At 44.3% G+C, this 27936-nt stretch overlaps 1 protein-coding gene across 8 annotated transcripts; it reads right to left on the reverse strand.

The window, feature by feature from the left end:
- Nucleotides 1-261: 261 nt before the first annotated feature.
- Nucleotides 262-27389, reverse strand: LOC310829185 (NACHT, LRR and PYD domains-containing protein 1a allele 5-like). 8 transcript variants are annotated; one of them, XM_083707393.1, is made up of 13 exons: nucleotides 16680-17036; nucleotides 15267-15539; nucleotides 9888-10002; nucleotides 7901-8190; nucleotides 7721-7805; nucleotides 5460-5683; nucleotides 4611-4855; nucleotides 3459-3581; nucleotides 3183-3324; nucleotides 3018-3068; nucleotides 2659-2728; nucleotides 1070-1351; nucleotides 267-479 (listed from the first exon to the last, which is right to left on the reverse strand). In XM_083707393.1, coding segments are annotated over exons 1-13 (2169 nt in total). In that variant the 5' UTR covers nucleotides 16948-17036; the 3' UTR covers nucleotides 267-478. The 8 variants fall into 8 exon arrangements, with proteins under 8 accessions (XP_083563522.1, XP_083563523.1, XP_083563519.1 ...); XM_083707392.1 differs by having other exon boundaries at nucleotides 16602-17036; XM_083707391.1 differs by having other exon boundaries at nucleotides 9888-9999; nucleotides 16587-17036.
- Nucleotides 27390-27936: the final 547 nt, after the last annotated feature.

Raw genomic sequence — 27936 nt, forward strand, 5'->3', positions numbered from 1 at the left:
GCAAAGGAAGGAGTCAGTCTCTGTGGAGCACACTCTGAATGTGAGGAAGCCAGGAAAGCAATTCACCCAGCAGTTTGTGTGCCCAGCTCACACCCAGCTGTCCATGTTGCCAGTCATTGAAGCACCCACTACCAGGATCTCTCTGGCCTCTGGGAAAATATCCTCAGAACGTGAAACAACTTCTTTGTTGAGGCAGGCCTGCTCAGAGAGCTAAAGCTGACAAGTGTTTTAATATGCACTTTACTTTTATAAAGTTATATTTATTAAACTGTGAAGGGATTTTTTTACAACTAAGCGGTATACACATTCAATTTTTTTAAAAAATGACAGCTGAAGAGCACTAATTCGTGTGGGGGTTGCAGCCATAAGAACACATGTTCTGCTAGACAGTACAGGGCTAATATACACAGAGTTCTTGAACTTCCTAAAGAGGACTCTCTGTGTGTGGTCATTTCCTTTGGCTCCTCTGGGCAGGAACTCTGTAAAAAAGTTGACAATTATTTATATTTCCTTCTGCCTGTGACAAGACTCTCTCTTTCTACCATGCCTTCAAGCTGAGCAGACCTGTGTGGTTGAGGCTTCTACTTTCAGTCATGTTTGCTAAGACTACTGCAATTTTATTGTAACTTAGAAGTATTTTTCTGCATACTATACTACTTTTTCTGTATATGCTGCTTGCATGGAAATGTAAGCAAAGCCTTCTCCAATTATCTTACTAAAATGTGTGGTGCATTCTCTGCAATGGAGGTGAAGAGGAGGAAGGTAAGCAGACTGCAATTGAAAGGGATAGAATGGTGGGTTTGCTTAATTCCTAAACTTGAATAAACTGCAAAACTCATAGGTGCTTGCGAAAAAGGCTTCACAGCTAGATTTCATTTGCATTTCTCCCACACACTTAGAAGAGGAGGTTTAGATCAAAATCTACAGATTTAATCCTCAATCCATCTCCCATAGTTTGGCCATCCCTGATGTATCACTTTCCTCCTTCCGGCTCCTTAGCCCCCAAGTAGGGATGATCTGAATTGCTGTCCATGTTGGGGGTGGGCTGCCAGCATTCCTCTTTTCTTACCACTTCCTGCAATGCCTGAGGAGCCTCTCTGCCTCATCCCTGCAGTTGATGGTTCTGAGCACATCAGCTGTCACCTGCACGGCATAATCCCCTGTATAGAAATTCAGCAGAAGCCGGCTCAGGTCCACCACATCTGCCTTCTCCAATGTCCCTCGGGGGATGTTGTCACAGCCTTTCTTAACAGGAAACTCATGGAGCTTGAGCTTGAACTTCTTGAGTTCGTTCTCTTGCAAGTTCTCCAGGGTGGACACCAGGCTGTCTGTGATGGTCTTCTCCATCCATCTGCATTGTCACCCCCCAGAGGCAGGAAAAAACAGACATGCTCTCAAGATTCAAAATGGACCACCCATCTAAAAAGGTTGGTGACTCCTGCTTTAAATACTGTGATAAAGGATTGTAAGCTACATTTATGAAAGCAAATGTAAGTATGCCTTAAAAAACAGTAACAAAAGTAGAGTATTCATTGTGGGATGTGAAACACAAGAGCAGTCAAGTACAACATTCCTAGAGTGAACATGTTTACACATGGGGAGGGATGTTTGTCCAGCCAGCAGGTAAACTTCCTGTTTCCTTCTGGGCTGGGACAGACTTCCTCTGCATGTGACTAGAGGTGGGTGTGGCCTCACCTGTGCAGGTAATGACAAAGGCACAGAGCAGGGCAGCCATCTCTCTCTCTTTCTCCACATGCATCAAAGAAACAGCATCTACTAAGCCAAAGATGCCCTCTTGGCTTCCAGCCAAGAGAGGACAGAGGGACTGTCTTCTTAAGAGATAGACTCCAAATGTATATTACTTCATTAAGCCTAAGTCTGCCTTCTGGGATCTGATTGTGAACAGAATGTGAGTAAACTCTTTTTATACTTTTGTAAAAGACTGTGTCGTCCCTTCTATTTTATGAGGGAATAAGGGGAAATTACCAGAATAGTTATTATAGAGGCTTTAGGGAGCGTAAGCAAATGCAGCCGCTGCAAACTTAAAATAAAGGGGAATGTTACTCTGCTGAAATTGTGGAACTTGTTAACACAAGTTAGATAAGTATATAATCAGACAATATATCCTCTCCTGCATCCCTGAATATTCCCACATTCATCCCATCATACCTTTATGGATTAAAATAAATCAAGAATATAATGTTACATTTATTTCATTAAAACATTTTTCTGGCTGGCTTTGTACCACATCAAAATTACCATAACTAGTGGGATACAGTTCAAGGCATTGTTAAAGAGCAGAGTACAGGTAAATGTTGGCTGGGGTTAGGTGAATCTGCAGTGGTAGATAAAAGCTCCAGCCATAAAGAAATTGGTGCTCCCTCCCTCCCCATTTGGTGGAATCTCTCTTTCTCTTTTTCTCTTTCTCTTTCTGTTTCTCTTTACAGGAACACACATATCTGTCTTCAGAAGTGTTCACCATACATGCAGTTTCCCCGAGAATTTATCTGAATTCTGAGTAACGACTTTCAGAGCCTCCCCATTGCTTCCCATCCTCCAATACCTGTTGCCCACCTGAGGCAGCTGCTTCACTGTGCCTAATGGCAAGATGGGTCTTTTTTGGTGAAATGGAGTGGGGGAGAAAGGGTTAAGCCTTACCTGCCTTCCACATTATGTCCAGGGTTAGTTCTGCTGAATGATGCATTGGTTGGTGTGCAGCCACAAGCCCCTGGGAAGGTGAAGAGGGAGGGAATACATACAAAGCAGGCAGGGACAACGAATAAAATGAGCATGGTGGGAGATGAGCCCAAGACTTCCAAATCACATCCAAGTTTCTCTTGGATATGTTAAGAACTGATACTCAATTTAATATGGAAAAGCTCACACTGTAAAACTTCAAGAGAGGAATTCAATGTCAGCAAAAGCAGTTCTGCTACTGTTTCATCAGCCCTCTGTGCTCCTATTGGGAGGGAAGTGGGATACACATACATGCAGAGAAATAATTAAAACCTGCTCACCTTGTGCTGGGTGTGGAATAGGAGAATCCATCTCCTCTGAAATTAACTCTCCTGAAATAGAATAAGAAAGAGGCAGTCAAAGAGGGAACGTGACCCGTGGTCCTTTTCCATCCTGCCTCCTAAGATATGACCCAACCTCACGATCTTCCCTTGATTAAAACTCACTTCGTTTCAGATGTGCCTCCCAAACAATTTCAGTCGTGCCCTTCTTCATCAGGTAGAAGTTGAACTTGTCTTGCATTTGCTCAGCAGACAGTTCTACGTACTGCTGCAGTTTCTCTGCATCCAGGTATTGAAACTTCAGTTCCTGTGGGAAAGAATGAAACCTCTGTAACTGGCCATTGCAAGGAAGACAAATTAAAGGGTGAAGAGGGATTCTGGTTGAATTTCTCCCATTCTCAGACTTCACAGTTTGACTCTTCCCCATCATATTTGTCTCACCTCAGGATAGACTGTGACATCCTCTGAAGCCTTCAAAGATACCTGAGAACCAATCATCAGCGGTTTCAGGGTCACAGGGGGTTTCTCTATTCTCTTTGAATTTACTTCACGCTTTTCGACCGCCTGGGAATGGCAAATAAATTCACTTTTTAGATATGCAAAGAGGGAACCAAACTTCTTGAAGACCGGATCCCTACGACCTTCTTGACACCGTAACACCAGCTAAGGCAGGAATGGGGAACCTGATGGCCTCCAGATGTTGTTGGACTCAAATCAACCCCAACCAGCTTGGGTCAGGGATGATGGATGCTGTAGTCCAAGAGCATCGGCAGATACTCAGATTCCACATCTGCAGTATGAAGAAAATTAAACCACTATGGCACCAGAAACTACACTACTACAAGAGCTCTTGAACTGGGCAGCCTGAACTAAGCCTGAGCAAGTTGGCAGAGAGGTATCAGCAATCCTGCGTCCACCTGCATCTTGTCTTGATGAGACCATGCAGGAAACCACAGAAGCCATAAAACCTCAATATTTGAATGAAGCATCAGAAGGCAATTTTAAGAAAAGTTCAGATTGAGAAGGTAATATGATAATGTGCTTTATCTCCCATGTGCCAACACTGCAAATCAGGAAGAATGTTTTTCCTCAAGAGTTCTTACAGACAGTTCATAATTATCAAGCTGATTCCTTAATAAACCAAGCTGAATTTGTTCATCAATAAATCTGAAGGAATAAGCCTTATTTATTTCAGTGAAGGCTTCCAAGAAAATGTGCTTAGAATTTTGTTTTTACAAGTCAGTGACAACAACGTTTGTTTACAGAACCAGACAGGACATTTGGCCTCTAGCAAGCAGGCTGGCTAACAAAGGAAAAAGGTGTATTTCAATATTGCAAACTTCACTTTGAAACAAGAGTGTTGGTGAGAAGCTAAGTCACCCGGTGGAGGGCAACTGTGAATCTTCTCTCTAGTAGCATGTTGATGTTGGCTAGAAGTTTGGTAAAACAGATCAAGTCCAACGAAGATAAGTACAGTATAGTTCATGCACCCTAATGAATAATTTTGCATAGGTATTCTCTCATGGTTAGAGTGATCAAGCAAAAGATCCAGGTAATCTGCAACACCAATCAAAGTTGGAGATTCCAAGTTACCTTTACTATAGAAGGGTCATTTGGCAGGAGGTACAGGTGAAATGTTGGTGTTTCCAGTCGAAGTCTCTGATAGAGCAGTACGACAGTGTTGATCTTTTGCTTAAACCACTTTTTGAAAACGACTCCAAGGGAAGAGAACTTGGGGTTTTCCAACACAGCATGGTGAGGCTCCACTCTGTCTGGCTTCTCCAGCCTCATCTCCCCTTCCACAAAATGTGCAATGAAGACATGGGAACTGTCGTCACCTGTAAAGACAAGCATGTTAGCAGTGGGAAAGTGAAACTTAACCCCCCCCCCCATTTCAGGTCCTGCCAACCTAGCAGTTCGAAGCACGTCAAGTGCAAGTAGATAAATAGGTACTGCTCCAGCAGGAAGGTAAACAGCGTTTCCATGCGCTGCTCTGGTTTTCCAGAAGCGGCTTAGTCATGCCGGCCACATGACCCAGAAAAACTGTCTGTGGACAAATGCCGGCTCCCTCAGCCAGTAAAGTGAGATGAGCGCTGCAACCTCAGAGTTGTCTGAGACTGGACTTAATTGTCAAGGGTCCTTTACCTTATTATTTCACGCAAACGTTTGTTTTCCTATTGTCTTTTAAGAGGTTTATAATGTTGTTCCACAGGACAATATGATCACATGGCAGCTTACAACAGAATGCAAATCAAAGAAAATAATAAAACAGCACAGTTGAAACATTTTGAAAAATTACAAAAGACTGGAAAGCCAGCACTACTGATTTCTAGACTCCACAATGCAGGCCCCATAGCATTCTGGAAACGTCAATGGAAGTTATTCCTGTTTCGGATTCCTCCTATTATGGTTATAATGCTGGGAACTTTCCCCCTGCCATACCTTCAAGACACAAGAAGTGAGGGACGTGAATGGCGGCCACAGCTTCTGCTGCATCTACTTTAATGTTGAGCAGAGGGCCAGCGACATGCAACTCCTCAGTGGTCTGTTCTTCCAGGTGCTTAGGCCATGAATCAAAGTGGTATGTTATGGTCACAGCTTCTTTCACTTCACATATGAGATCCGTATCTCCACAACGGAAGGAGCCAGCCTCAGTGGTGCACACTCTGAATGGCACAAAGAGAAAGATGAAAGGGGAATCAGGTTGAACATTGTATTTGAGAGCAGAAGCAGTAAAGGAGTCTAGAAATGTTGTGAAATGCTGAAAAGCTGCAGAATCATTTAGCATGCGGAATCACTGAATCCTGAGGATGAGTCATTCTTTGTATAAATATTGTATCTGTTTGGAGGCAGACTCAGCGTCCCTGGTGTCTATGTCTGCAGTGACTCTCTGAGCTTTGTGAAGCCTGTGCATGCTGAAGACTCTGTGTGACTCTAACTCTGTGTATGCTCTAAAGCTAACTTAATCTTCTGTTCACTATGCTGTGAGAACCAGTGTGGTGTTGTGGTAAGAACGATGTACTCGTGATCTGGTGAACCGGGTTCACGCCCCCGCTTCTCTGGGTGACCTTGGGCTAGTCACACTTTGAAGTCTCTCAGTCTCACCTCACAGAGTGTTTGTTGTGGGCGAGGAAGGGAAAGGAGAATGTTAGCCGCTTTGAGACTCCTTAAAGGGAGTGAATGGCAGGATATTTATTTTAGCTCAGTAAAACTTTTATTCTTTTACTGAAGAAGATTCTGCATTATTAATTTACGCTGCATGTCAAACATGAATTGGGAGAACTTCCACACCTGGTCTAATTGATATTTTTGCAGGAGATGCTTCACACACTGAGTTATGGAGGTAAAATATTGACAGAAGGACATCTCCTGGTCAAGCATCACTCAACTGAAGCACAACTGCTATGAGGCCACCCAAAAATTTAAAAAGGTGGTTTTTCTTATACAGAGAAGGTGTTTTTAAAATGGTGCCTTCATGCAGAGCAAAGCAAGCTGGTGAAAGTAACTACTCATCTTCTGTTTACCCTTGTGTTGATGATACGAGATCATCAGGGAAATTTCTCATACTCGGTAACCACGGCAAGAGTTCAGTAACCCATGCACCCATTTAGCTCTAAACACCAGACCAAAAAGCACACTGCTTTAAAGTGTTTGGGAGGGAAACCATGCAGGCCACCTTGAACTCCTTGGAAGAAATATGGGGTATAACTTAAATCATATCAATCAAATATTTTTAAGTGTGCGAATGTTCAGGGGTGCAGGAGATGGTATATTGTGAGATTATATCCTAATCCAATTTGTGCTAGCAAGTTCCCAAAATATCAGCAGAGTTTATAACATTCCCCTTTAAATTCGCAACGGTAACGTCTGCACAGGTTCGCTAGAACCTCTATAATAATTACTCTGGTAATTTCCCCTTTTGTTCCCTCTTAAAATACAAGACACAACACAGTCTTTATAAAAGTATAAAGGAGTTTACTCACGTTCTGTTCACAATATGATCCCAGAAGGCAGACACACTTAAAAAGGTTACATACATTCAGAATCTATCTTATAGCAAGATAGTCCTATCCTCCTCTCTTGGCTGAGAGCCAAGAGGGCATGTTACTCCTTCAGAAGATGAATATGAGAGAGAGAGATGGCTGCCTGCCTTGTGCTTTTATCATTTACCTGCACAGGTGAGCCCACACCCACCTCTGGTCACATGTGGAGGAAGTCCGTCGCCAGGAAGTTTACCTGCTTGCTGGACAGACATCCCTCCCCATGTTTTAACATGTACACTCTAGGAATGTTGTCATTGACTGCTCCTGTGTTTACATCCCACATAAAGAAGGAGAAACAACAGTTCCTCAAAAAAAATGCAGAGTTCCATATTTTTCACTCTCTTGGAAATAATAAGCAACAGCAATGCTCCAAGGTAATGATTTTCCAACTGTATTTGAGGGACCCAGGAGTTCCTCAGTGAAGAGATCAGGACTGGTGGGTAAGCTTCCTTCAGAGAGAATTTGCCCACCATGGCCAACTGTTCATTGCAATATGCAAAACATACTGTAGATGTACTCTGTGTATGTTTTAGGGAGCACCACCACATCTGATGACTGTGAGACCCACTGAAACCAGATGTGCTCTGTGGAACAATTAAATGTAAAAACCGTTCCCTGAATGGAAAAGGTTTTTAAATGTCTGATGGAGAGATCACTCACCTGTATGCTTCGTTGCCCCTTTCTGAGTCCCAAACCACCTCTGGCTCTATTGGGCCAGCTGCCTTGAGTGGAGTTTGATCCAAATCTGTAAAAGGAAGACAATTATTTGCCTGATGACTGTTGCAAGGAGGAAGTTAGGTGAACTGCCCTTGAAGTTTAAGAACTCGAAGTCAAACTCACCATGCATTGCAGATAGCAGAATCAGAATGGTACCTGGATGTGCCATTTCTACACATTCCAGGAACCTGCAACAAGATTGCTCCCCTCTTTCCTGGATTATACTCAGCAATTTTTCACTTTTTAAAATTTTCAACATTTCGCAAATGTCTCTGTATTCTTTCAGAGTGATGACATAGAAATAGTATAGCACATCTACAAAATGTTCAATATCCGGTTCAAGAATTTCCATTAATTGTTTTCTTCCCTTGCAGATCATCTCATTACTAGAGATTGTGGATCTTTCCAATGACCTGTGGCAGAAATATTTATTTTATTTAGGTGACAGAAGGCGGGGAGAGGAGAATTAGAACATAGTTAGGATGCAGACTGCTCCCTTACCATAAATGCCAATGAGGGTCCTTTGGCCAACCCACCAATAATTTTCTTCTGGGGACACAACCCCTCAATATTTTCTCCCCACCACTGCCCACCCACCTGCCTTCCCATCTCCCTCCCTTGGTTTGCTGTCTACCCCCAGCCAAGCATCACTCTCTGTTTCTGGCTTTCCTCCAGGAGGAGCAAAGTGGGACATAGCAGTGGGGGGGATGGTGGATGTGAGTGTGTGGTTTGTGTGTGTCTGTCTCCTACCTGGCTTCCCATCCCTCCATCAATTGCTAGCTCCCTCTCTCTGTGTGGCACCCTCTTGCAGTGGGGACAGCCTCCACCCAACCTACCATGGTGGCAGCCTGAGCAAAGTTGAGCATGCCTGGCCAGTGGGTGATGACAGGCATGGGCAAGGCAGATGCCTGGCTGAGAGGAGACAGCTGACGTAGGGACAGAGGGAGGCAGAGCAAGCACCCTGGCCGTGCTGCAAACACCAACACCGACTGCCTACACTCAATGCAGCTCCCTGGGTGCACACTGGCCTGACACCAGACTTAGTGCAGCAAGGGGGTGGGGGCAGGGGAAGTAGGCAGGCCTGCCCCACCCATATTTTGTTTAAGTTGGCGCCACTGTCTCTCACACGGAATCAAACTGTTGGCCCACCTAAATTCATAGTATCAACATGTTATGATGAAACTATGCTCATTTGTCATATTATGATGAAATTGCTTTTGTAGTGTTTGAAATTGGCTTATGGGTTGCCCTCTAGCCTCCCCCCACCTCAGGATTGCCTCAAGTTTATGTGAACCATACCACTCCTTGCTGTGGTCCTTTCCTTCAACCCTCCCCCAATCTTTGGGTTCCCTGCCCCCTAGGGGTTCTTTCCCCCCAAACAAATTCCAATCCTTACCGTGCCCTCCCATCTTGTCCCTCCATGGGGCGGGAGTGAGATGATAATCCCAGCCAAGCTATCCTGACTCTGAGCCATTCACTGATGACCACTTTGTCCCCCAAGCAACTGGAAAGTTCCCTGCCCTCAGACCAGCTTAATGTGACATACAGGGCTGGAGGGTTAAAGGTCTTTCAGATACAAAGAGTCATTTGCTGGGGAGGCTCTAGCTCTTGGTTTCCTGCTTCAAGCAGCAGCTGGACTAGAATAGATGGCCCACTGAGTTCCCTCCAAGTCTGTTATTCTATGACACAGGCAGGATACCTGCAGCCAGTGGACCACAGGTAGCCCTCGGATGCACTCCCTGGGGCCTTCCAAGGCCTATGGAGCCCTGCCTCCATCCCCCAGCTGCTAAGCCTTTAAAGTATCTGGCAACCTGCCAGCATCAGTGGAAAATATACACTTTGGTTTTCCTGCCCAATGGTTGACGCAGAAAGTGGGAAAGGTCCAAAATAGCAATTTTCAAAGTATTTTTTCCCCAAGCAGGGGCACACACACACATTTATTAAATTAGTGCTAAAGCATTTTTGTTTCAAGCAGGAAAGCTTGTATTGTTTTAAGATTAATGGATTTTACGTTTGTTTTGGATTGGAAGGGTTAGCTGAGAGGGGAAAACATTGGTATAATTGTAGCTAAAGTGGTGGCTTCAGTCAATTATATAAGTACAGAAATTACCCTTTGGTGGCTTTTTCTGATGGAACCAGTTCCTCCAGAGCTTGATTAATTTTTGACGACAAGAATTCAGCTGACCGGTGCCTTGAAACATGCATTTTGCAAAGTCGCTCTGCTGCTAGATATTGAGAAAGTGAGTGCATGTCAACAGCTTTACTGAGTCCTTGCCGCTTTCTACATATTTTTAACCATTATTTGGCACTGACACACAAATTTGGCATTGTATTGCATGAAAGACAGCATTGGTATAGAAAGGATTCACTTCCGTCTCATACAGGTCAGTCTGCCATTTTGGGTGACCTAAATCTTAATGTGGAATGCATACTTCTTTCCAACACTATTTTGGCTGTTAATGTCATGGGTGACATACTGACGACACAAAGGCAGACAATACCAACAAGAAAGAAAAGTGGGAGGCATCTAAGAAAACTTATTAAGAATTATAGACCAATTTCACTACTAAACATGGATTATAAAATATTTACAGGTATCCTGGCTAAAAATCGTAAACAGGGTAATAGGAAATGATCAAGCCGGCTTTTTACCGGGGAGGCAAATAAGAAATAATACAAGGATAATTAATGACTTACTGGAATATGCATAAATGAAACCAAGCAAAAAGGTAGCAATGCTACTGGAAGAAGGCTTTCGACAGCATATTGTGGAACTTCTTAATTAAAACTTTTGAGAGCTTGAGAATAGGAAACAACATCATGAATGGAATTAAGGCAATTTATGACAACCAGAAAGCCAAAATAATTATAATGAATTTAATATAGAAAGAGGTACTAGACAAAGTTGTCCCTTGTCCCCACACTTATTTATCACAACGGTGGAGACTCTCTTAATAGCAATAAGGAAAGACCAGGAAATAAGGGGCATCAATTTAGGTAGCCGATATTACAAGGTGAAGGCATTTGCTGATGATATGATTATTACTATAGTCATACCTCATGTTACGTCCGCTTTATGTTACATTCTTTCAGGTTACATCCCACAGTGACTCGGAAGTACCGTAAAGGGTTACCTCCGCGTTTCGCCACTCGTGCATGCACACAAGTGCAAAATGACATCCTGTTCGCAACCAGAGGTACCACTGTTCTGAAAACCCAATTGAAGGCATACAAAAAGCACTAGTGAAAATGAATGAATTTGGCCAGGTCTCAGGATTTAAACTGAATAAAAATAAATCTAAATAATTAACAAAAAATATGGAAGAGATGGAACAAGAGGACCTAGAAAGAATAACGGGTCTAAAGACCACAAATAAAGGAAACTATTTGGGGGTCTGGATTACAAATAGGAACACTAATTTATTTAAAGACAATTACATAAAAAAATGGAAGGAAATTTAGAAAATTGAAGTAAATTGAAGCTGTCATTATGGGGCAGAATATCAGTGATTAAAATGACAATACTTCCCAAAATCCTCTTTCTCTTTCAGACAATTCCAATAATTATTGGGACAAAATGTTTTCAAGATTGGCAGAGGGACCTGGCCAATTTCATTTGGCAGGGCAAAAAAGCAAGAATGAAATTTAAATTGTTGACGGAACCCAGAGAAAGAGGAGGGTTCGCGGTCCTGGACCTCAGAATGTACTTTGAGGCCGCATGCTGGACTTAGTTGAAAGACTTTATGTTGCTTAGGAATACCGAAGTCTTGGATTTATAGGGCTGGGACAAGGTTTTCGGGTGGCATAAAAGCACATAAAGGCTTCACGAACCACCTATTGAGGAATGCCTTATTCGAGGTTTGGGAGAGGAATAAATCCAAAGTTATAACAAAAACCCCTTGGTGGATATCACCTATAGAGTCAACTGCTATTCATAAGGATAACATGAACAATAACTGGCCAACTTACAGAGACTTGGTGGATGAGATAAATTATTGCCCCAAACTGAAAAGGTTTGAAGAACTCAAGCAACTAGGGCTAAATTGGCTAGAATATTACCAGCTTAGGGTGACTTTTGAAAAAGATAAGACTTTAAAAGGGTTTGATAACAAAGCAACAATCTTAGAGAAGGAGGTTTTACAGAACAACCAAAAGACTCTCTCCAAAATGTACAAGCTGTTAAAGAATGCTCAAATAGAAAAAGAGGAAAAGGGAAAGGCCATAATAAGATGGGAGCAGGACTTAGGTTATGGAATAGAATATAAAGAGTGGAAAAAACTGTGGACAGGACAAAAAATATTACAGCATGTTATTTAATAAAAGAAAACTGCCTGAAAATGCACCATAGGTGGTATTTAACACCGGAGAGATTGGCTAAAATGAACAAATTGCTTAGTAATAAGTGCTGGAGATGTACAAAGCAGATTGGAACCTTCTACCATATGTGGTGGACACGTCCAGAGTTCAGAAAGTTCTGGGACATGATCCATGAAGAAATAAAAAAGTTACTAAGAACTTCACATGGCAAAAGACCAGAAGTGTCTGTAACCTGAAGCGTATGTAACCCGAGGTACCACTGTATTAAATAGTGATATTTCTAAAGAAAATACTAACTTCTTCCTGTATGCGACATCTGTGGCAAGAATCCTGGTGGCTAAGTACTAGAAGGGTAACCAGGTACCGACCAAAGAGAAATGGTTCTGTAAATTATGTGAATATTTGGAACTGGCCAAATGGTTGGATATAATAAGACTAAAGCCAATGAATACAGTCAAGAAGGAATGGAAGTGCTTGAATGATTATTTAGAAAGACAAGGTTCTAATGTAAAAAATTGGCTGTGTCTAGAATGACCTCATGAATGGAAAAAGTACGAAGAAATAGAAGATCAATTATTGGGATGGCTGGAATACCACCAGCTCTTTGAGACATTTAAACAAGATTTTAAAAATGGGTTTAATAACGAGCCCTCAAAATTAGAAAAAGAACTGTTAAATAATAACAAAATTATTTCCAGAATGTACTGACTCCTCCTTGACTGGGAAGGAGTCAGTAAGTTTTTTCTCTGGCAAAAACCCAGAATTAAATATAAAATACTAACAGATTCAAAAGCGAGAGGGGGATTTTCCCTGCTAGATTTGAAGATATACTTTGAAGCTGTGACTTTCTGCTGGATCAAGGATTGGATTCAGTTAGACAATGCTGATGTATTAGATTTGGAAGGATTTGACAATGTATTTGGATGGCATGCATATTTATGGTATGATAAGATATCGGCTCATAAAGGTTTAAAAAAATCATGTAATTAGAAAATCATTATATCATGTTTGGATAAGGCATAAAGATCTCTTAGAAAGGAGAACACCCAGGTGGATTTCACCAATGGAAGCAAAGGCACACAGAAAGTAAAATATGGAGAGTAAATGGTTGAAATACACTGATTTATTGTTGGAAGATAATGAAGGATTTAAATTGAGACCATTTGACCAAATTAAAGATAAATTGGATGGATGGTTATCAATGAATTGTATAAACTTGATAAGAAAAATGGTTTTGCGACAGAAAAATCCAAATTGGAAACGGAATTGTTAGATACCAATGTTAAAAATCTCTCTAAAATGTATAATTTATTGTAGGAATGTTATACAAAGGATGAACAAGTTAAATCTGTGATGATTGATTGGGCAAGAGATGTTGGACACAATATAATGTTGGATGATTGGGAAAAGCTATGTAAGAAAGAGGTTGAGTTTACTGCATGTACTGTATTAAAATAAAATATTATGAAAATGATGTATAGATGGTACCCAGTAAAATTAGCAAAGATCTACCATACAAATGATAATCTTTGTTGGAAATGTAAAGAAAAAGAAGGTACTTTTTACCATATGTGGTGGACATGTCCTAAGGTGAAAGACTTCTGGGGAAAGATTTATAATGAGTTGAAAAAAATGTTGAAAAATACATTTATTAAGAAACCAGACGCCTTTCTACTTGGTATAATAGGATTGGAATTGCCCCCAAAAGATGTTAGACTGTTTGTTTATGCCACTGCAGCGGCAAGATTTTTATTAGCCAAAAATTGGAAGTCGCAAGAAATACCAACAATAGAAGATTAGCAGATGAAGATGTTGGATTTATTGACTGGAAGAATCTGCGACCAGAAAGAAGAGGAGACACAAGAGGATTGGAAGAAATTTAAAGAATATTTAGCTAAATATTGTAATATAAGATAACTAGAAAATTCTTGGAAGCAACGAATACGCTTAGGGGTAGAATAAGAATATGTGTTAGTAAATATTAAGGATTAGAATATTAATAAAGGAGAAGAGGTTAGTAAATGTTAGGAGTCAATATTATTAGAAATATGAATTTGGAGAACTGTCATACAGGTGATATAATGAAATTCAGTTAGAGGGGATGCGAGGAAGTCAGTTATAATGTTATGAGAATTAAATATCTGAAGAAATATTTTGTGTGTGTTTAGCTTACTTTATTGTAAAGTGTTTTTCTTTGTTGTGTGTTTTGTAATGTCTTTGTTGTCATAAATGTGGAAAAACAATTTAAAAAATGGGGGGGGGGAGAGAAAATAATTAGAGAGCTTGTCTTGTGTGGGAGAGCCTATCGACCTGACAACCCATAGTATATGTGAAAAGGATCTAGGGGTCTTAGTGGACTACAAGCTTGACATAAGTCAACAGTGTGATACAGCAGCATAAAAAAGCTAATGCTATTCTAGGCTGAATCAACAGAATTATATTGTCCAGATCAAGGGAAATAATAGTATGACTTTATTTTGCCTTGGTCAAACTATGTCTGGAATACTGTGTCCTGTTCTTGGCACCACAACTTAAGAAGGATGTTGACAAGGTGGAACGTTGCAGAGGGGGGCAAGATGATCAAGGGTCTGGAAACTAAGCCTTATGAGGAGCGCTTGAAGTAGCTGGGTGTGTTTAGCCTGGAAAAGAGGAGACTGAGAGGAGATATGATAGCCATCTTCAAGTATCTTATGGGCTGTCACATGCAGGAGGGAGCATGCTTGTTTTCTCCTGCTCTTGAGGGTAGGACACGAACCAATGGCTTCAAGTTACAAGAATGGAGATTACAAGAATGGAGATTATGACTAAATACCAGGAAGAACTTTCTGACAGTAAGAGCTGTTCAGCAGTGCAACTGATTCCCTTGGGACGTTATAGACTCTCCTTCCTTGAAGGTTTATCAGCAGAGGTTCTAATGAATCATCCACTTGCTTCCTATAAATTGAAAAGGGAATGTGCTCTGCTATTTATCACTAGCGTGAGTGAGGGGGGATAATATCAAAACAATAGATCATCTCCAACCTTCCTTAACATTCCCACAATGTCAAGGAGACATACACAGATTGGCACATAGGTTACACACACACACACACACACACACACACACACACAGTCCTGCTCAAGAAGCAGTCCCGTCAGACTTACCCAGTGTTCTCCCTTCTAAGTTCCTTACCTTTCCTGGTGAAACAAGAGCGACATTCTGGCACTGGCTCACAGTCAAAGGCTTTCATCACCTCTGAGGCCACTTCCACAGCATAATCCTCATCGCAGTATGCAAGAAGCAGTTCTGTGAGCTCCCAAGCATTTGCTTCAACCAGCAGCTCCCTGGGGATACTGACATAGCCTTCCTTGACGGGGAACTTGCTGAGTTTGACCTTGAACTTCTTCAGATCTGACTCCTTCAATGTATTCAGTGTGGCCAGCAGGCATAATTGTGTAATCTGCACTGTGGTGATTATTGATGTTAGTAGAAGTATTGAACAGAAAAATCCAGCACTCCTACATTCCCCTTCTCTTCCTGTTGGAGCACAATGAACAGGCAGCACTTTCAGACTGGACTAAGTAGGGAAGGGCTGTGGATTTGTAGTAGATCACATGCATGCAAAGGATCCCAGGTTTAATCCCTGGAGGATCCAGAAAGGGCTTGGAAAGATTCCTGCCTAAATCCCTGGAACAAACTAGATGGACCCAGTGGCCCAATGTGTCCTAAGGCAGCTTCCCATCCTTCTAGCCTCTCAGGTGATTGAAGGAGCTCAGCCTGGCCCAGAAGAGAGAAACTGATCCAGGAGGGTTTGAAGACTCTCTTAACTTACAGGCCTCTTCTTAACACTTTGCAGGCGTCTACGTTTATTTCCCACCCTGTTTCTGATGTTCCTTCTTCCCTGGTGGGGAGCGGATGCCGTGTAGTGTTTTGCCTCAGGTGCTAACATGTCTTGGGCCAGCCCTGGTTTAGATGGAGGGCAGAGGGGTGTGGGAAGATGTCACCTCACTTTACACAGGGAAGATTTACATCCATCATTCCACTCACTTTCACCCTGGACCTCCACCCCCCCACTCCCGGAATTCGGGTCTTTTCTCCTGCTCTGGAGGCTAGGACTCCAGGCAATGGCTTCAAGTTGCAAGAAAGGAGATTCCAGCTAAACATTTGGAAAAAGCTTCTGACAGTAAGAGCTGTTCAGCAGTGGAACAGACTCCCACAAGAGGTGGTGGACTCTCCTTGGAGATTTTAAAGAAGAGGTTGGCCATCTGTAATGGATGCTTTAGCTGAAATCTCTAAATTGCAGATGTCCGTTGCGGTCCCTTCCAACTCTTAGATTCCATGATTCTTTGGAATGTTGCCCAGGAGGATATGCGACTCTCCTGCTCGAAAGGTTTCCCCACCCAAGGAGGAAGGCAACCATGGGAAGGAGCTGAGCTCTCGGTACTGAGAGAACCCGCGAGGCGTCAGCACCATCAGTCGGATCGAGCCCCCGCCCCGCTCCCAGTCCCTTACTTTGCCAGGTGATACCCGAGGGATCGTCCACCGGCGGATTGTAGTCCATCGCCTTCAGCACCAGGGCCGTCACCTCCACAGCATAAGCCTCACCGTAGTAGCTGAACAGCAGGTCTACGAGCTGCAAAGGCATGGCTTCCTTGAGCAACTCCTCGGAGATTCTTCTGACGCCCTCCTTGACCGGGAATCTGAGCAGTTCGCGCTGGAATTTCTCCCACTCTCCCTCCCCCTCCTTCAACTCCAAAAAGATGTCCAGAAGGAGGGAACTGGCGGATTGCAGATTCGGGTTCTCAGGATGTAAGAAAATGAGGCCACGCGACAGATTTGTGGAAAAGAAGAACTTCGTCCCCATTGCGCTCATTCTCCGCCAGCCACAGCCCAGCCAAAGCCTCGGGAAAACTCGAGAAAAACTCAGAAGATCTGGAGACTGTGCCAAGGCAGAGAGGCAGGTGGGCCCGATCCCCGGGCCAACTCGCCGGGAAAGAGAGAGGCCTGGCCGGTGGGCAGCAGGAAACCCGCTCCGAGAGCCCCGTCTCTTGCCCTGCGCGTCGCCTTCTTTTCCCTTTGGCGAGGAAACTCTGGGAGATCCTTCCCTCCGGCAGCAGCAGGAGACTGGAGGGCGGAGAGGGCGGAAGGGGCGTCTTTCCAGCAGCTCACCTTTCGGGCTCCCCAGCCCAGCCCTGCGTTGGAAGAACTTGGCTGAGCGGTTCTGGGGGAAGACCTCCGAAGGCAGCCCTCGCAGGATTTGCAGGGGCGCTTGGGCTGCAAGACGGGGGTGAAGAGAGCCGGCTCTTGCTCTCCCTTTGCTCAGGATCTGAAGCCGGGAGGAGCACCCCACCCACAGAAAAGGAACCTGTGATTTTGTTCAGGGTGCTGGGACTTGTAGATCTCTCAGAGGTGAACTGTGAAGCCCAGGATTCTTCCTGGGCGTGGGCTTGAAATGCGTGCCTTCTGGCACTTGGGCTGCGCTCTCGGAGGCTAGTTTCTAAGGGCGCAGCTGAGGAGACTGGCACAGAAAAACCCACCGGAACATTTCACTCACACACACACACACACACACACACACACACACACACACACGACAGCGTGGCAATCGAGCGCACTGGAATATAACAAACCTAGGCAGTGAATGCTTTTATTTTTTAACTGCATGAGGCATAATCCTGCCACAGAAACTTTCATTTACTTGCAGCGTGGCAGCCAATATATTAAACCTGGTGGGTGGGGGTCAGGAGTACCAACTTGAGAAACACATTGGGGGGGGGCGGAGCGGGAGAAGCCCAGCCCTGCATAATGGATCACATGAGGCGATGCACACACTGTCAGTCTGCATTTCTTAGTGCAGAGACTATTGATATGATGTGTAGAGATCTTTCCTATTCTACTTAATTCAAGAGGGTTCTGGAAGCTTCTCTGTGTGAAAGAAACAAGCAGAAGTTGAAGTCACCATGATTACTATTTCTCTCCTTTTTGAATGTTTGGTTATCTGCTCATCCAAGTCTTCAATCTGGTAAGGTCACTGCTGTTTCTTTCTCCTACAATTTGTACCCATAACCCTCAATCTGCTTTTCATGCTCCATGTCGTGGATTTTTTCACAAATGTACACATCCTTCATATATAATGCTACTCCTCCACCCTTCCTGGTTGGTCAATCCCTACAGTCCAGTCATAAGTCTCATCCCACCTGGTTTCAGTAATGCCTACCAGGTCGTATTTGCGATCCTGGATAAAAAGCTCCAGTTCATCTTGTTTGTTTCCCATGCTTTGTGCATTATGGAGAGACAAATGAAACCATGAGTTGTTCTCTGCACTGCTTCCTTCCGGCAGTTTCTTGCCCTTTAGCAGGTTTCTAGAGCATCACCTCAGTTTCCAGTGACTAAACTAATATCTTTAGTCAGGAGATACTTCAGCTGAGATTCCTGCATTGCAGGGGGTTGGACTAGATTACCCTTGGAGCCCCTTAAACTCCAAGATTCTATGATTCTAACCAGATTCACCCACCCAATGCTGCAGATTTTGCATACAAAAGGGTTGCAACAGGTAACCGGCCCACTTATCGCAGTAATTAATATCCAGATTCTGCACCCACAACTTGTCTGTAGACAAGTCTCAGACCTAAATGCAGGACCTCCGCCTTCTCCCTGAAATAATGTGAGGAGGGGAGAGAGGAGTATCATCAGCATCTTCTAGGGCTGGAGGAAATTTTCTAGGCCATCTGGCCTGATGCAGAAAATCCAGCCCTACAGCATTTTCAACAGGTGGCTGTCAAGAGTCTGCCTGAAGACCTCCAGCAGGGGTGCCAACTTGAAAAAATATGAACAGGTTGCAGATTTAACATATATAAGAGAACAAGAAGAATATATCACAATATGTGGTACACACAAACCTTTTGAATGTCAATGACTGTCAACTTGGGGGGGTCACATATTTTATGAGGGGGCAAAGGGTCCTTGGCCACTAGGAACTGGCTCCTATGACCTCCAATGAGGGAGCTCCCCACCCCAGGAATTGGCTCCATGAATCCATATGAGAAATTTCCTAATAAAACCCTTCCAGCAGTTTGGATGGATCTCTGCAGGAGCCCACAAGCCCAGTGCTTATATACGGATTCATCCATGCCTGATCTTTCTCCACCTTGCTGCCTACAAGGAAGAGATCACTGGCCCAGCCTTTGTTTACAGTAACCTGCCTGAAATCCTCATGCTACCAGGAAACTTTATTAGCTGGGTTGGTAGGCATAAAACTAAAGTTCAAAGTACAATGTAGGGCAGGTGTAAATCATAGAAATATAAAGTCCTTGTGCCCTGGGAAGATGCTTGCAGAAACACTTTGGAGGTGCCTATTGAAGATCTACTGATGCTGAGGAATCACCATGCTATAATCAGTCAGGGTGATTTCAGAGGGACAGACATGCTACAAAGGGGGACATACAAGCCTGGGTTTAGAAACCAAGCACCCCTATTTCTCTTTCTGTGTTCCACCACATTATATTTAACTCAACTTAGAATTCGTGTTGTTATGGTTATAACATTGTTTTCCAACTAGTGTGCCAGGGCACATTGAGAAACATTCAGGGGAGCCTTTCTTTCATTAACTTGCAACCCTGATCTTCCTGCATTCTCATTCTCTCTCTCTCTCTCTCTCTCTCTCTCTCTCTCTCTCCTCTCTCTCTCTCATTCTGAGGAACATTCAGGGGAGCTGGCAACTTTAACTTGCAACACATTATCTTCCAAAAATAAAACAGTGACAAAAAAAGAGGGAAACAATTTTGCATGACTGTTTATATTCTGAAAATCTCCCTCCTCCAAAAAAAATCATCCCCAGCTTCAGTAACTAACAGTTCCTTAGTTCTACATAGAGGGATTGAGAAATACAATAAGGTAGCAAAGTAGCTTGATGGTGATGGTGGGTGGGTGTCCACCCTATAAAGAGGGTTTTAAAAATACAGTGGTACCTCAGGTTAAGAACTTAATTCATCCTGGAGGTCTGTTCTTATCCTGAAACTGTTCTTAACCTGAAGCACCACTTTAGTTAATGGGGCCTCCTTCTGCTGTGCTGCTGATACGCCGCTGCGTGATTTCTGTTCTCATCCTGAAGCAAAGTTCTTAACCCGAGGTAATATTTCTGGGTTAGTGGAGTCTGTAACCTGAAGCGTATGTAACCCGAGGTACCACTGTAACCCTGAAAGTGAGCAGTGTCTTTTGTGTTTCTCACTCCTTCTACCCTCAACATCACTCTCCCCCCAGGCAACCCCCTCCTCCTTAACAGTCAGCCAGCTTTATGGGGACAAGGAGAATGTTGCAGGAAAGGATCGTGTCTGCATGGTGTCCAGTGCTGTGTGTTTCTTGCTTTCCTTCTGCATGGTAACAAAATTTTTTTTGCTTCTGATCCTAATCTTGTTTTGCCCTCTCCATGCCCCCCACCCAACCAAAGGGAAGCTGGGCTGCCATGTGGAGTGCATCAGCTCAGCCCTGCAGAGCAGTGACGTTTCTTGGCTTCCCACCGACACATGCCTCCCCACTTACATGTGTGCCAAAAATAGCGCTGAAAAGGGGTGGGACGGAATGGAGAGATTCCCCAGTATGTGTGCCTTGTAACAGAACCCCAGCGTCAGTGGCTCCCAAAGGGGAGCTGCAGAAAGGATGAGTGGCTGGACAAGGAAGCTGTGGACTCAAAAAGGTTGAAAACCACTAGGAGATGAGAGACACAAGAAGTGAGGAAAGTGTATGGAACTCCTTGGACCAGCAACAAGGAATTGTCTTCCATTCGTGTAGAGCAGGCATAGGCAAACTTGGCCCTCCAGATGTTTTGGGGCTACAATTCCCACCATCTCTGACCACTGGTCCTATTGGCTAGGGATGATGAGAGTTGTAGTGCCCAAACATCTGGAGGGCCGAGTTTGCCTATGCCTGGTGTAGGTGCTTAGACCATGAATCAAAGTGGTATGTTATGATCACAGATCCTCTCATCTCACATTGGAGATCAGTATCGCCACAAAGTAAGGAGTCAGCCTCTGTGGAGCACACTCTGAATGTGAGGAAGCCAGGAAAGCAATTCACCCAGCAGTCTGTGTGCCCAGCTCACACCCAGCTGTCCATGTTGCCAGTCATTGAAGCACCCACTACCAGGATCTCTCTGGCCTCTGGGAAAATATCCTCAGAATGTGAAACAACTTATTTGTTGAGGCAGGCCTGCTCAGAGAGCTAAAGCTGACAAGTGTTTTAATGTGCACTTTATTTTATAAATAAAATGCCTTGAAAGGGGTCTTGCCTTCTGCCTTCCCTTGGGGCCTCATTGCCCTTCCAGGTCTTTCACGAGATGTGGGTTTTTGGCCTTCAGAGCCTCATACAGCATTTCCTTGCACCGGAGGTCCCAGCTTGGCACAAGCTTGTAGAGCTCTCGCATCTTGTCTGGGTTAGTTTCCTTGGCAGTGATTCTTTGGTATTGCTCCTCACTGAGGACGGAGCCATACAATCTATCCAGCACCGGTTCCGCTGGGGTGGTCCGTTGGATTAGTGCCTCCCTGTGCTGCTCGATGAAGTGCACGTTGGAAGAGTTTGGAAACTCCGGCCCTGCCAGGAAAGAGAAAAAGAACGGAAATCTTGCTACAGGTTCACAGTGCAGGCTTAAGACTGGTTGCCTAACTCATTCCCTCCTCCCCCATGCCCTGGGAATTGTAGTTCCATGAGGGGAGGGATTGTGAACAGAGCATTACTAGTAGCTCATCTGCCTACAGTTCCCAGAATTCTTTGGGCAAAGCCATAACTGTTGAGGAAGTATAAAACTGAAATACAGTAAGTGAGAGCAGTTGCAAGGGAGCCAAGGCTGGGGCCAGCCCTACCATTAGGGAGAGTGAGGTGGCATCATAATATGGGTTATCATGAAACAACAGCACATTATCAGATAATTAATTTCACATAGTATTATACTCAGCTTTATATTTTATTGCTTGAAAGCCCAGGAATTGATAGCTCCTACATTGTAGTGGGTTGGACTAGATGAGACTTGGAATCCCTCCAAATACTATGCTTCTGTTATTGTTGTTATAATTACTGAACCCAGCTTTCTCCCACAGGGAGAGAAGAGACCATTTCGCTCACTATCCAAAAGCCATGAAAACTTTGCTCACAAGGTCTCTGTCCTTGGAAGAAGACGAGCCTATGGAACATTGTCTCACAGATTTATGTATTATGCTTGCAGTATCACTTCATAACAAATGACAATAAAAGCAAGTAACAGTTAATATTTAAAAGAACTGACACTCACTCTTTTGAAAAGAACTGACTGTAAAACTTAGAGTGAGGAGTTCAAGGTCAGCAAAACCAGTTCTGCTACTGTTTCATCAGCCCTCTGTGCTCCTATTGGAAGGAAAGTGGGATACAAATACATGCAGAGAAATAATTAAAACCTCCTCACCTTGTGCTGGGTGTGGAAAAGGAGAATCCATCTCCTCTGAAATGAACTCTCCTGAAATAGAATAAGAAAGAGGCAGTCAAAGAGGGAACGTGACCCGTGGTCCTTTTCCATCCTGCCTCCTAAGATATGACCCAACCTCACGATCTTCCCTTGCAGATAGGTAGCCGTGTTGGTCTGCCATAGTCAAAACAAAATAAAAAAATTCCTTCCAGTAGCACCTTAAAGACCAACTAAGTTAGTTCTAGGTATGAGCTTTCGTGTGCATGCACACGAATCTGAAGAAGTGTGCATGCACACGAAAACTCATACCTAGAACTAACTTAGTTGGTCTTTAATGTGCTACTGGAAGGAATTTTTTTTATTTTGTTTTGATCTTCCCTTGATTAAAACTCACTTTTTTTCAAATGCGCCTTCCAGACAATTTCAGGTGTGCCCTTCTTCATCAGGCAGAAGAAGAACTCGCCTTGCATTTGCTCAGCAGACAGCTCCACGTACTGCTGCAGTTTCTCTGCATCCAGGTATTGAAACTCCAGTTCCTGTGGGAAAGAATGAAACCTCTGTAAGTGTGAATCTGGCTTAGCCCAACCCACCATTCCAAGGGAGTCAAATAAAAGGGTGAAGGGGGATTCTGGTTGAATTTCTCCCATTCTCAGGCTTCACCATCTGGGCTCTGCAAAACCTTTCATCATATTTGTCTCACCTCAGGACAGACTGTGACATTCTTTGAAAACTTCAAAGAGACCTGAGAGCCAGTTGTGAGAGGTCTCAGCGTCACAGGGGGTTTCTCTATTCTCTTTGAATTTTCTTCACTGTCATTGACCGCCTGGGAAAGACAAATAAAGTCACATTTGAGATACAGGAGAGGAAGCCAAGACTAGATCCCTACAACTTTCTTGGCATTGTTACACCAGCTAAGGCAGGAATGGGGAACCTGATGCCCTCCAGTCAGCAAGAGTCAGGGCTGATGGGTTTTGTAGTCCAGTAACATCTGCAGAGACACAGATTCTCCATCTGCAATATGAAGAAAATTAAAGCACATGGCACCAGAAACTAAAATGTAAGGAGGAGATTCCCTGGCCTCATGGGGAACTCAAGCCAGGGCTCTTGGACTGGACATCCTGGTGGCCGAGAGGTAACAGCAATCCTGGGTCCACCTGCATCTTGATGAGTCCATGCAGGAAACCACAGAAGCCATGAATCCCATGTGCCAACACTGCAAATGAAGAAGGATGTTCTTCCTCAAAAGTTCATTTAGATAGCTTGTATGAATTAAGCAGAATTTGCTCATCACTAAATACGTTTATTCTGGAGGAAGCCTGATTTCAGTGAATGCTTCCGGAAGAAATCCATTGGGACTCACAATTGTTTCACAATTCAGTGACAACACCGTTGTTTGGAGAACCAGACAGGGAATTTGGGCTTTATCAAGCAGGTTGTTTAAGGAATGAAAAAGGTGTATTTCAATTTTGGAAAAATCACATTAAAGCAACAGTGTTGATGAGAAGAAAAGTAACCCAGCAGAGGGCAACTTGTTAATTTTCTCTCTACTGGCATGTTGAATAGAACTGATCAAGTCCAACAATTGTGCATAGTCGGGGTTAATATGATCAAGTAAATGATCCAGGCAATTGGAATACCAGAGTTGGAGGTTCCTGGTTACCTTTATTATCGAAAGGTCATTGGGTAGGAGGTACAGGTGAAACGTTGGTGTTTCCAGTCGAAGGCTCTGATAGAGCAGCACAACAGTGTTGATCTTCAGCTTAAACCGCTTTTTGAAAAGGACTCCAAGGGAAGAGAACTTGGGGTTCTCCAACACAGCATGGTGAGGCTCCACTCTGTCTGGTTTCTCCAGCCTCATCCCCCCTTCGACAAAATGTGCAATGTAGACATGGGAACTATCTTTACCTGAACAGGAGCCCAAAGGAAACATAGACAAACATGTTACAAGTGGGAAAGTGGAAAAAAATCACCATCACTTAACCCTCACCCTCCTTGTATCATGCAAGTATTTATTTTCTCATCATCATTTAAGAGGTCTATAGCATTGTTTCACAGTACTGTATGTTCTCAGGGTAAAGGTAAGGGGACCCCTGACCATTAGGTCCAGTCATGGACGACTCTGGGGTTGCGGCGCTCATCTCGCTTTATTGGCCAAGGGAGCCAGCGTACAGCTTCTGGGTCATGTGGCCAGCATGACTAAGCCGCTTTTGACGAACCAGAGCAGCACACGGAAACGCCGTTTACCTTCCCACCGGAACGGTACCTATTTATCTACTTGCACTTTGATGGGCTTTTGAACTGCTAGGTTGGCAGGAGCAGGGACCGAGCAATGGGAGCTCACCCCATTGAGGGGATTCGAACCGCCGACCTTCTGATCGGCAAGCCCTAGGCTCTGTAGTTTAGACGACAGCTCCAACACGTTTTACAACAAAATACAAAGCATCACAGAAACAGTAAAATAGCAGAACATTTTGCAAAATTGAAACAAATCAGAAAAGACAATTTAGCCAGCACTACTGATCCCTAGAACCCACACCACTGCCCCCCAAACATTCTGGAAATGTCAATTCCTGTTTAAGATTCTTCCTATTATGGTTATAATGCTGTAAGGTTTTTCCCATGTGATACCTGAAAGAGACAAGGAGTGAGGGACGCAAATGGCTGCCATGGCTTCTACTGCATCCACTTTAATGTTGAGCAGAGGGCCAGCGATCTGCCACTCCTTGGTGTTTTGTTCTTCCAGGTGCTTCGGCCATGAATCAAAGTGGTATGTTATGGTCACAGCTCCTCTCACTTCCCATATGAGACCAGTATCACCGCAATGGAAGGAGCCAGCCTCAGTGGAGCTCACTCTGAATGGCACAAAGGGAAAGGTGAAAGGGGAATCAGGTTGAACATGAATTGGGAGAACTTCCTCTGCTGGTCTAATTGATATTTTTGCAGGAGGGGCTTCACACGCTGAGTAAGGAGGTAAAAAAATTATGGAAGGAAAATTCATGGGCAGGCACCACTCTGCACACTCAGGATTTTGCCACAGAGAAGCACGTTTATTATGAGGCTGCCCAAAAAGTATTCTTCTGATACTGAGAAGGTGACTTTAAAATGCCTGCGTTCATGCAGAGTAAAGCCAAGTGGTAGGATTAACTACTAATGTTCTGATTCCTGGTGTGTTGATGATACTAGAACTTCAGGGGAAATTATCATATTCATTGAGCAGGCCAGGGGTTCTACAAGCCATGAACCCATTTTGCTCTAAACCAGTATTTATCATAGTGGGTGATCCCACCCCCTGCAGGGTGCTGGAATGATTGAGGGGGGCAGTGGGAGCTTCAGGTGCAATTGGGGGGCATTGAAGAAAAATAAGGGGGCGGTGAAAGCATAAAGAAGAAAAAAGAAGAAAAAAGAAGAAAAAAACATATGTTGTGTAATGACGCTTACCGCAACCTGGGCACTGTTGTGAGACACTGACAATGCCTCCCCTGGATCTGATGGTTGTGCTGGAGGTGAGGGGTTTTCCTGGGTTTGGGTGAATCCATTTTAGCTTCACCCAGGCCCAGGAAGTGGATCGCAGCTTGACTGCCTATTTGGTCAATGGCAGGCAGGCTGCGACACTGGCCCCATCCCTGAACTGACATGACAGGCTTAACTCTCTAGTCCTCCTCATAGGTTTTTAATCCTGGGCCTAGTCCACCTCCTCATCCAGTTCTGAAAAACCATTTGTACATGTTTCATCCGTTCTGTAACGATGCTTACCAATGTAACATGGAGTTAAAGTTGTAGTGATTATTTTCCAAATAAACACACAAAATGCATGTTATAACTGATCAGTGGTCAAGTCCACCAGCGGGTCTTATATGCGCTACAGTACAAAAGTTTTAAATTGCATTTCCTTCATTGTATTTAGAGGAACATGGGTGGAGACAGCAACCATATTTGATGACTGTGAGACCCACAGAAACCAGATGTGTTCCGAGGAACAATTCAATGTAGAAACCATTCCCTGAAGGGAGAAATTTTCAAGAGATTGGGGAGAGAGATCACTTACCTGTAAGCTTCACGGCCACTTTCTGAGTCCCAAAACACCTCTGCTTTTATTCTTTCTGGAAGATCCTATAATAAAACCACAATCATGCATGAGGATGCCAGAATCCTTCTCCCATCTGAAAACGGGGCGTTCTTGTCTATTTCCAGCACCGCTGTGACCATACCAGGGAGCACTGCTCGAGGCCAAAGCCACAACGAGGCAGCCGCGCCCTCAGGTTGCCGTCGTGGTCCTCGTCGCTACCCATCTCCAGCCTTCGGAACTCAACCTCTACCTGGGCTTCCTCGAAGCGTCCCCTGGGAGTCTTCTTGGCCATCGCGCTTCTTCCCCGCCTCCCCCAGCCCAGCCAAATCCTCGGCCAGCGAAAAACCCAGATCCGGAGACTGTGCCAAGGCAGAGAGGCAGGAGAGCCAGACTCTGGTGCCCAACTCGCGGCGCCTGATGCCCCGGAGGAGAGATGCCTGGCCCGAGGGCAGCGGGAAACCCGCCGCTTGCTGCTCCCTTTGGCGAGGAAACCCTTTGAGATGCTTCCCTCCGTCCGCGGCAGGAGACTCGAGGGCGGGGCGAGCGCAAGAGGCGTCTTTCCCGGGAGCTCTCGCTCTCTTCCCCAGCAGGTTCTGAAGCAGGGAGGAGCGGCAAGGAGTTGGAGCAGGAAAACGTGCGAGCGTGAGAGAAGAACCTGCTCCTCCTTTGGGAATTTCAAAAACACACAACCCTCCCCCTCAAAAAAAAGCAATCCTTGAAGTTGCTTGGGGGAGAGCTGGATGAGAGTGAAGCAGCCAAACAGCTGCTCATCGAGGAGGAGCACAGAAAGGGCGCCTGCAGGACCCAGGTATTACAATGAACAATTATTTTCTTACCCAGAACCATCTCTTTGTGTATGATTGCAACAGGTAAACTCTAATCTCTATGCACCAGCCAAATGTTGCATATGAAAGGGTTGCAACAGGTAACGGACCCACTTTTGCCAGTACAGTGGTACCTCGGGTTAAGTACTTAATTCCTTCCGGAGGTCCGTCCTTAACCTGAAACTGTTCTTAACCTGAAGCACCACATTAGCTAATGCGGCCTCCCGCCGCCGCCGCGCCGCCGGAGCACGATTTCTGTTCTCATCCTGAAGCAAAGTTCTTAACCTGAGGTACTATTTCTGGGTTAGCGAAGTCTGTAACCTGAAGCGAATGTAACCTGAAGTATGTAACCCAAGATACCACTGTAATTTATATTCCATTTCTGCACCCACATCCTGTCTGCTGACAGCCAAGAATGCAGGACCTTCGCATCCTCCCTGAAATAATGTGAGGAGGGGAGAGAGAAGTATCCACAGCATCCTACAGAGCTGGAGGGAGTTTTGTATGCCATCTGGCCTGATGCAGGAAATCTAGCCATACAGC

The sequence above is a fragment of the Podarcis gaigeae genome (genome assembly GCF_964106915.1).
Source record: "Podarcis gaigeae genome assembly, chromosome: 13".
NCBI classification, from domain to species: Eukaryota; Metazoa; Chordata; class Lepidosauria; order Squamata; family Lacertidae; genus Podarcis; species Podarcis gaigeae.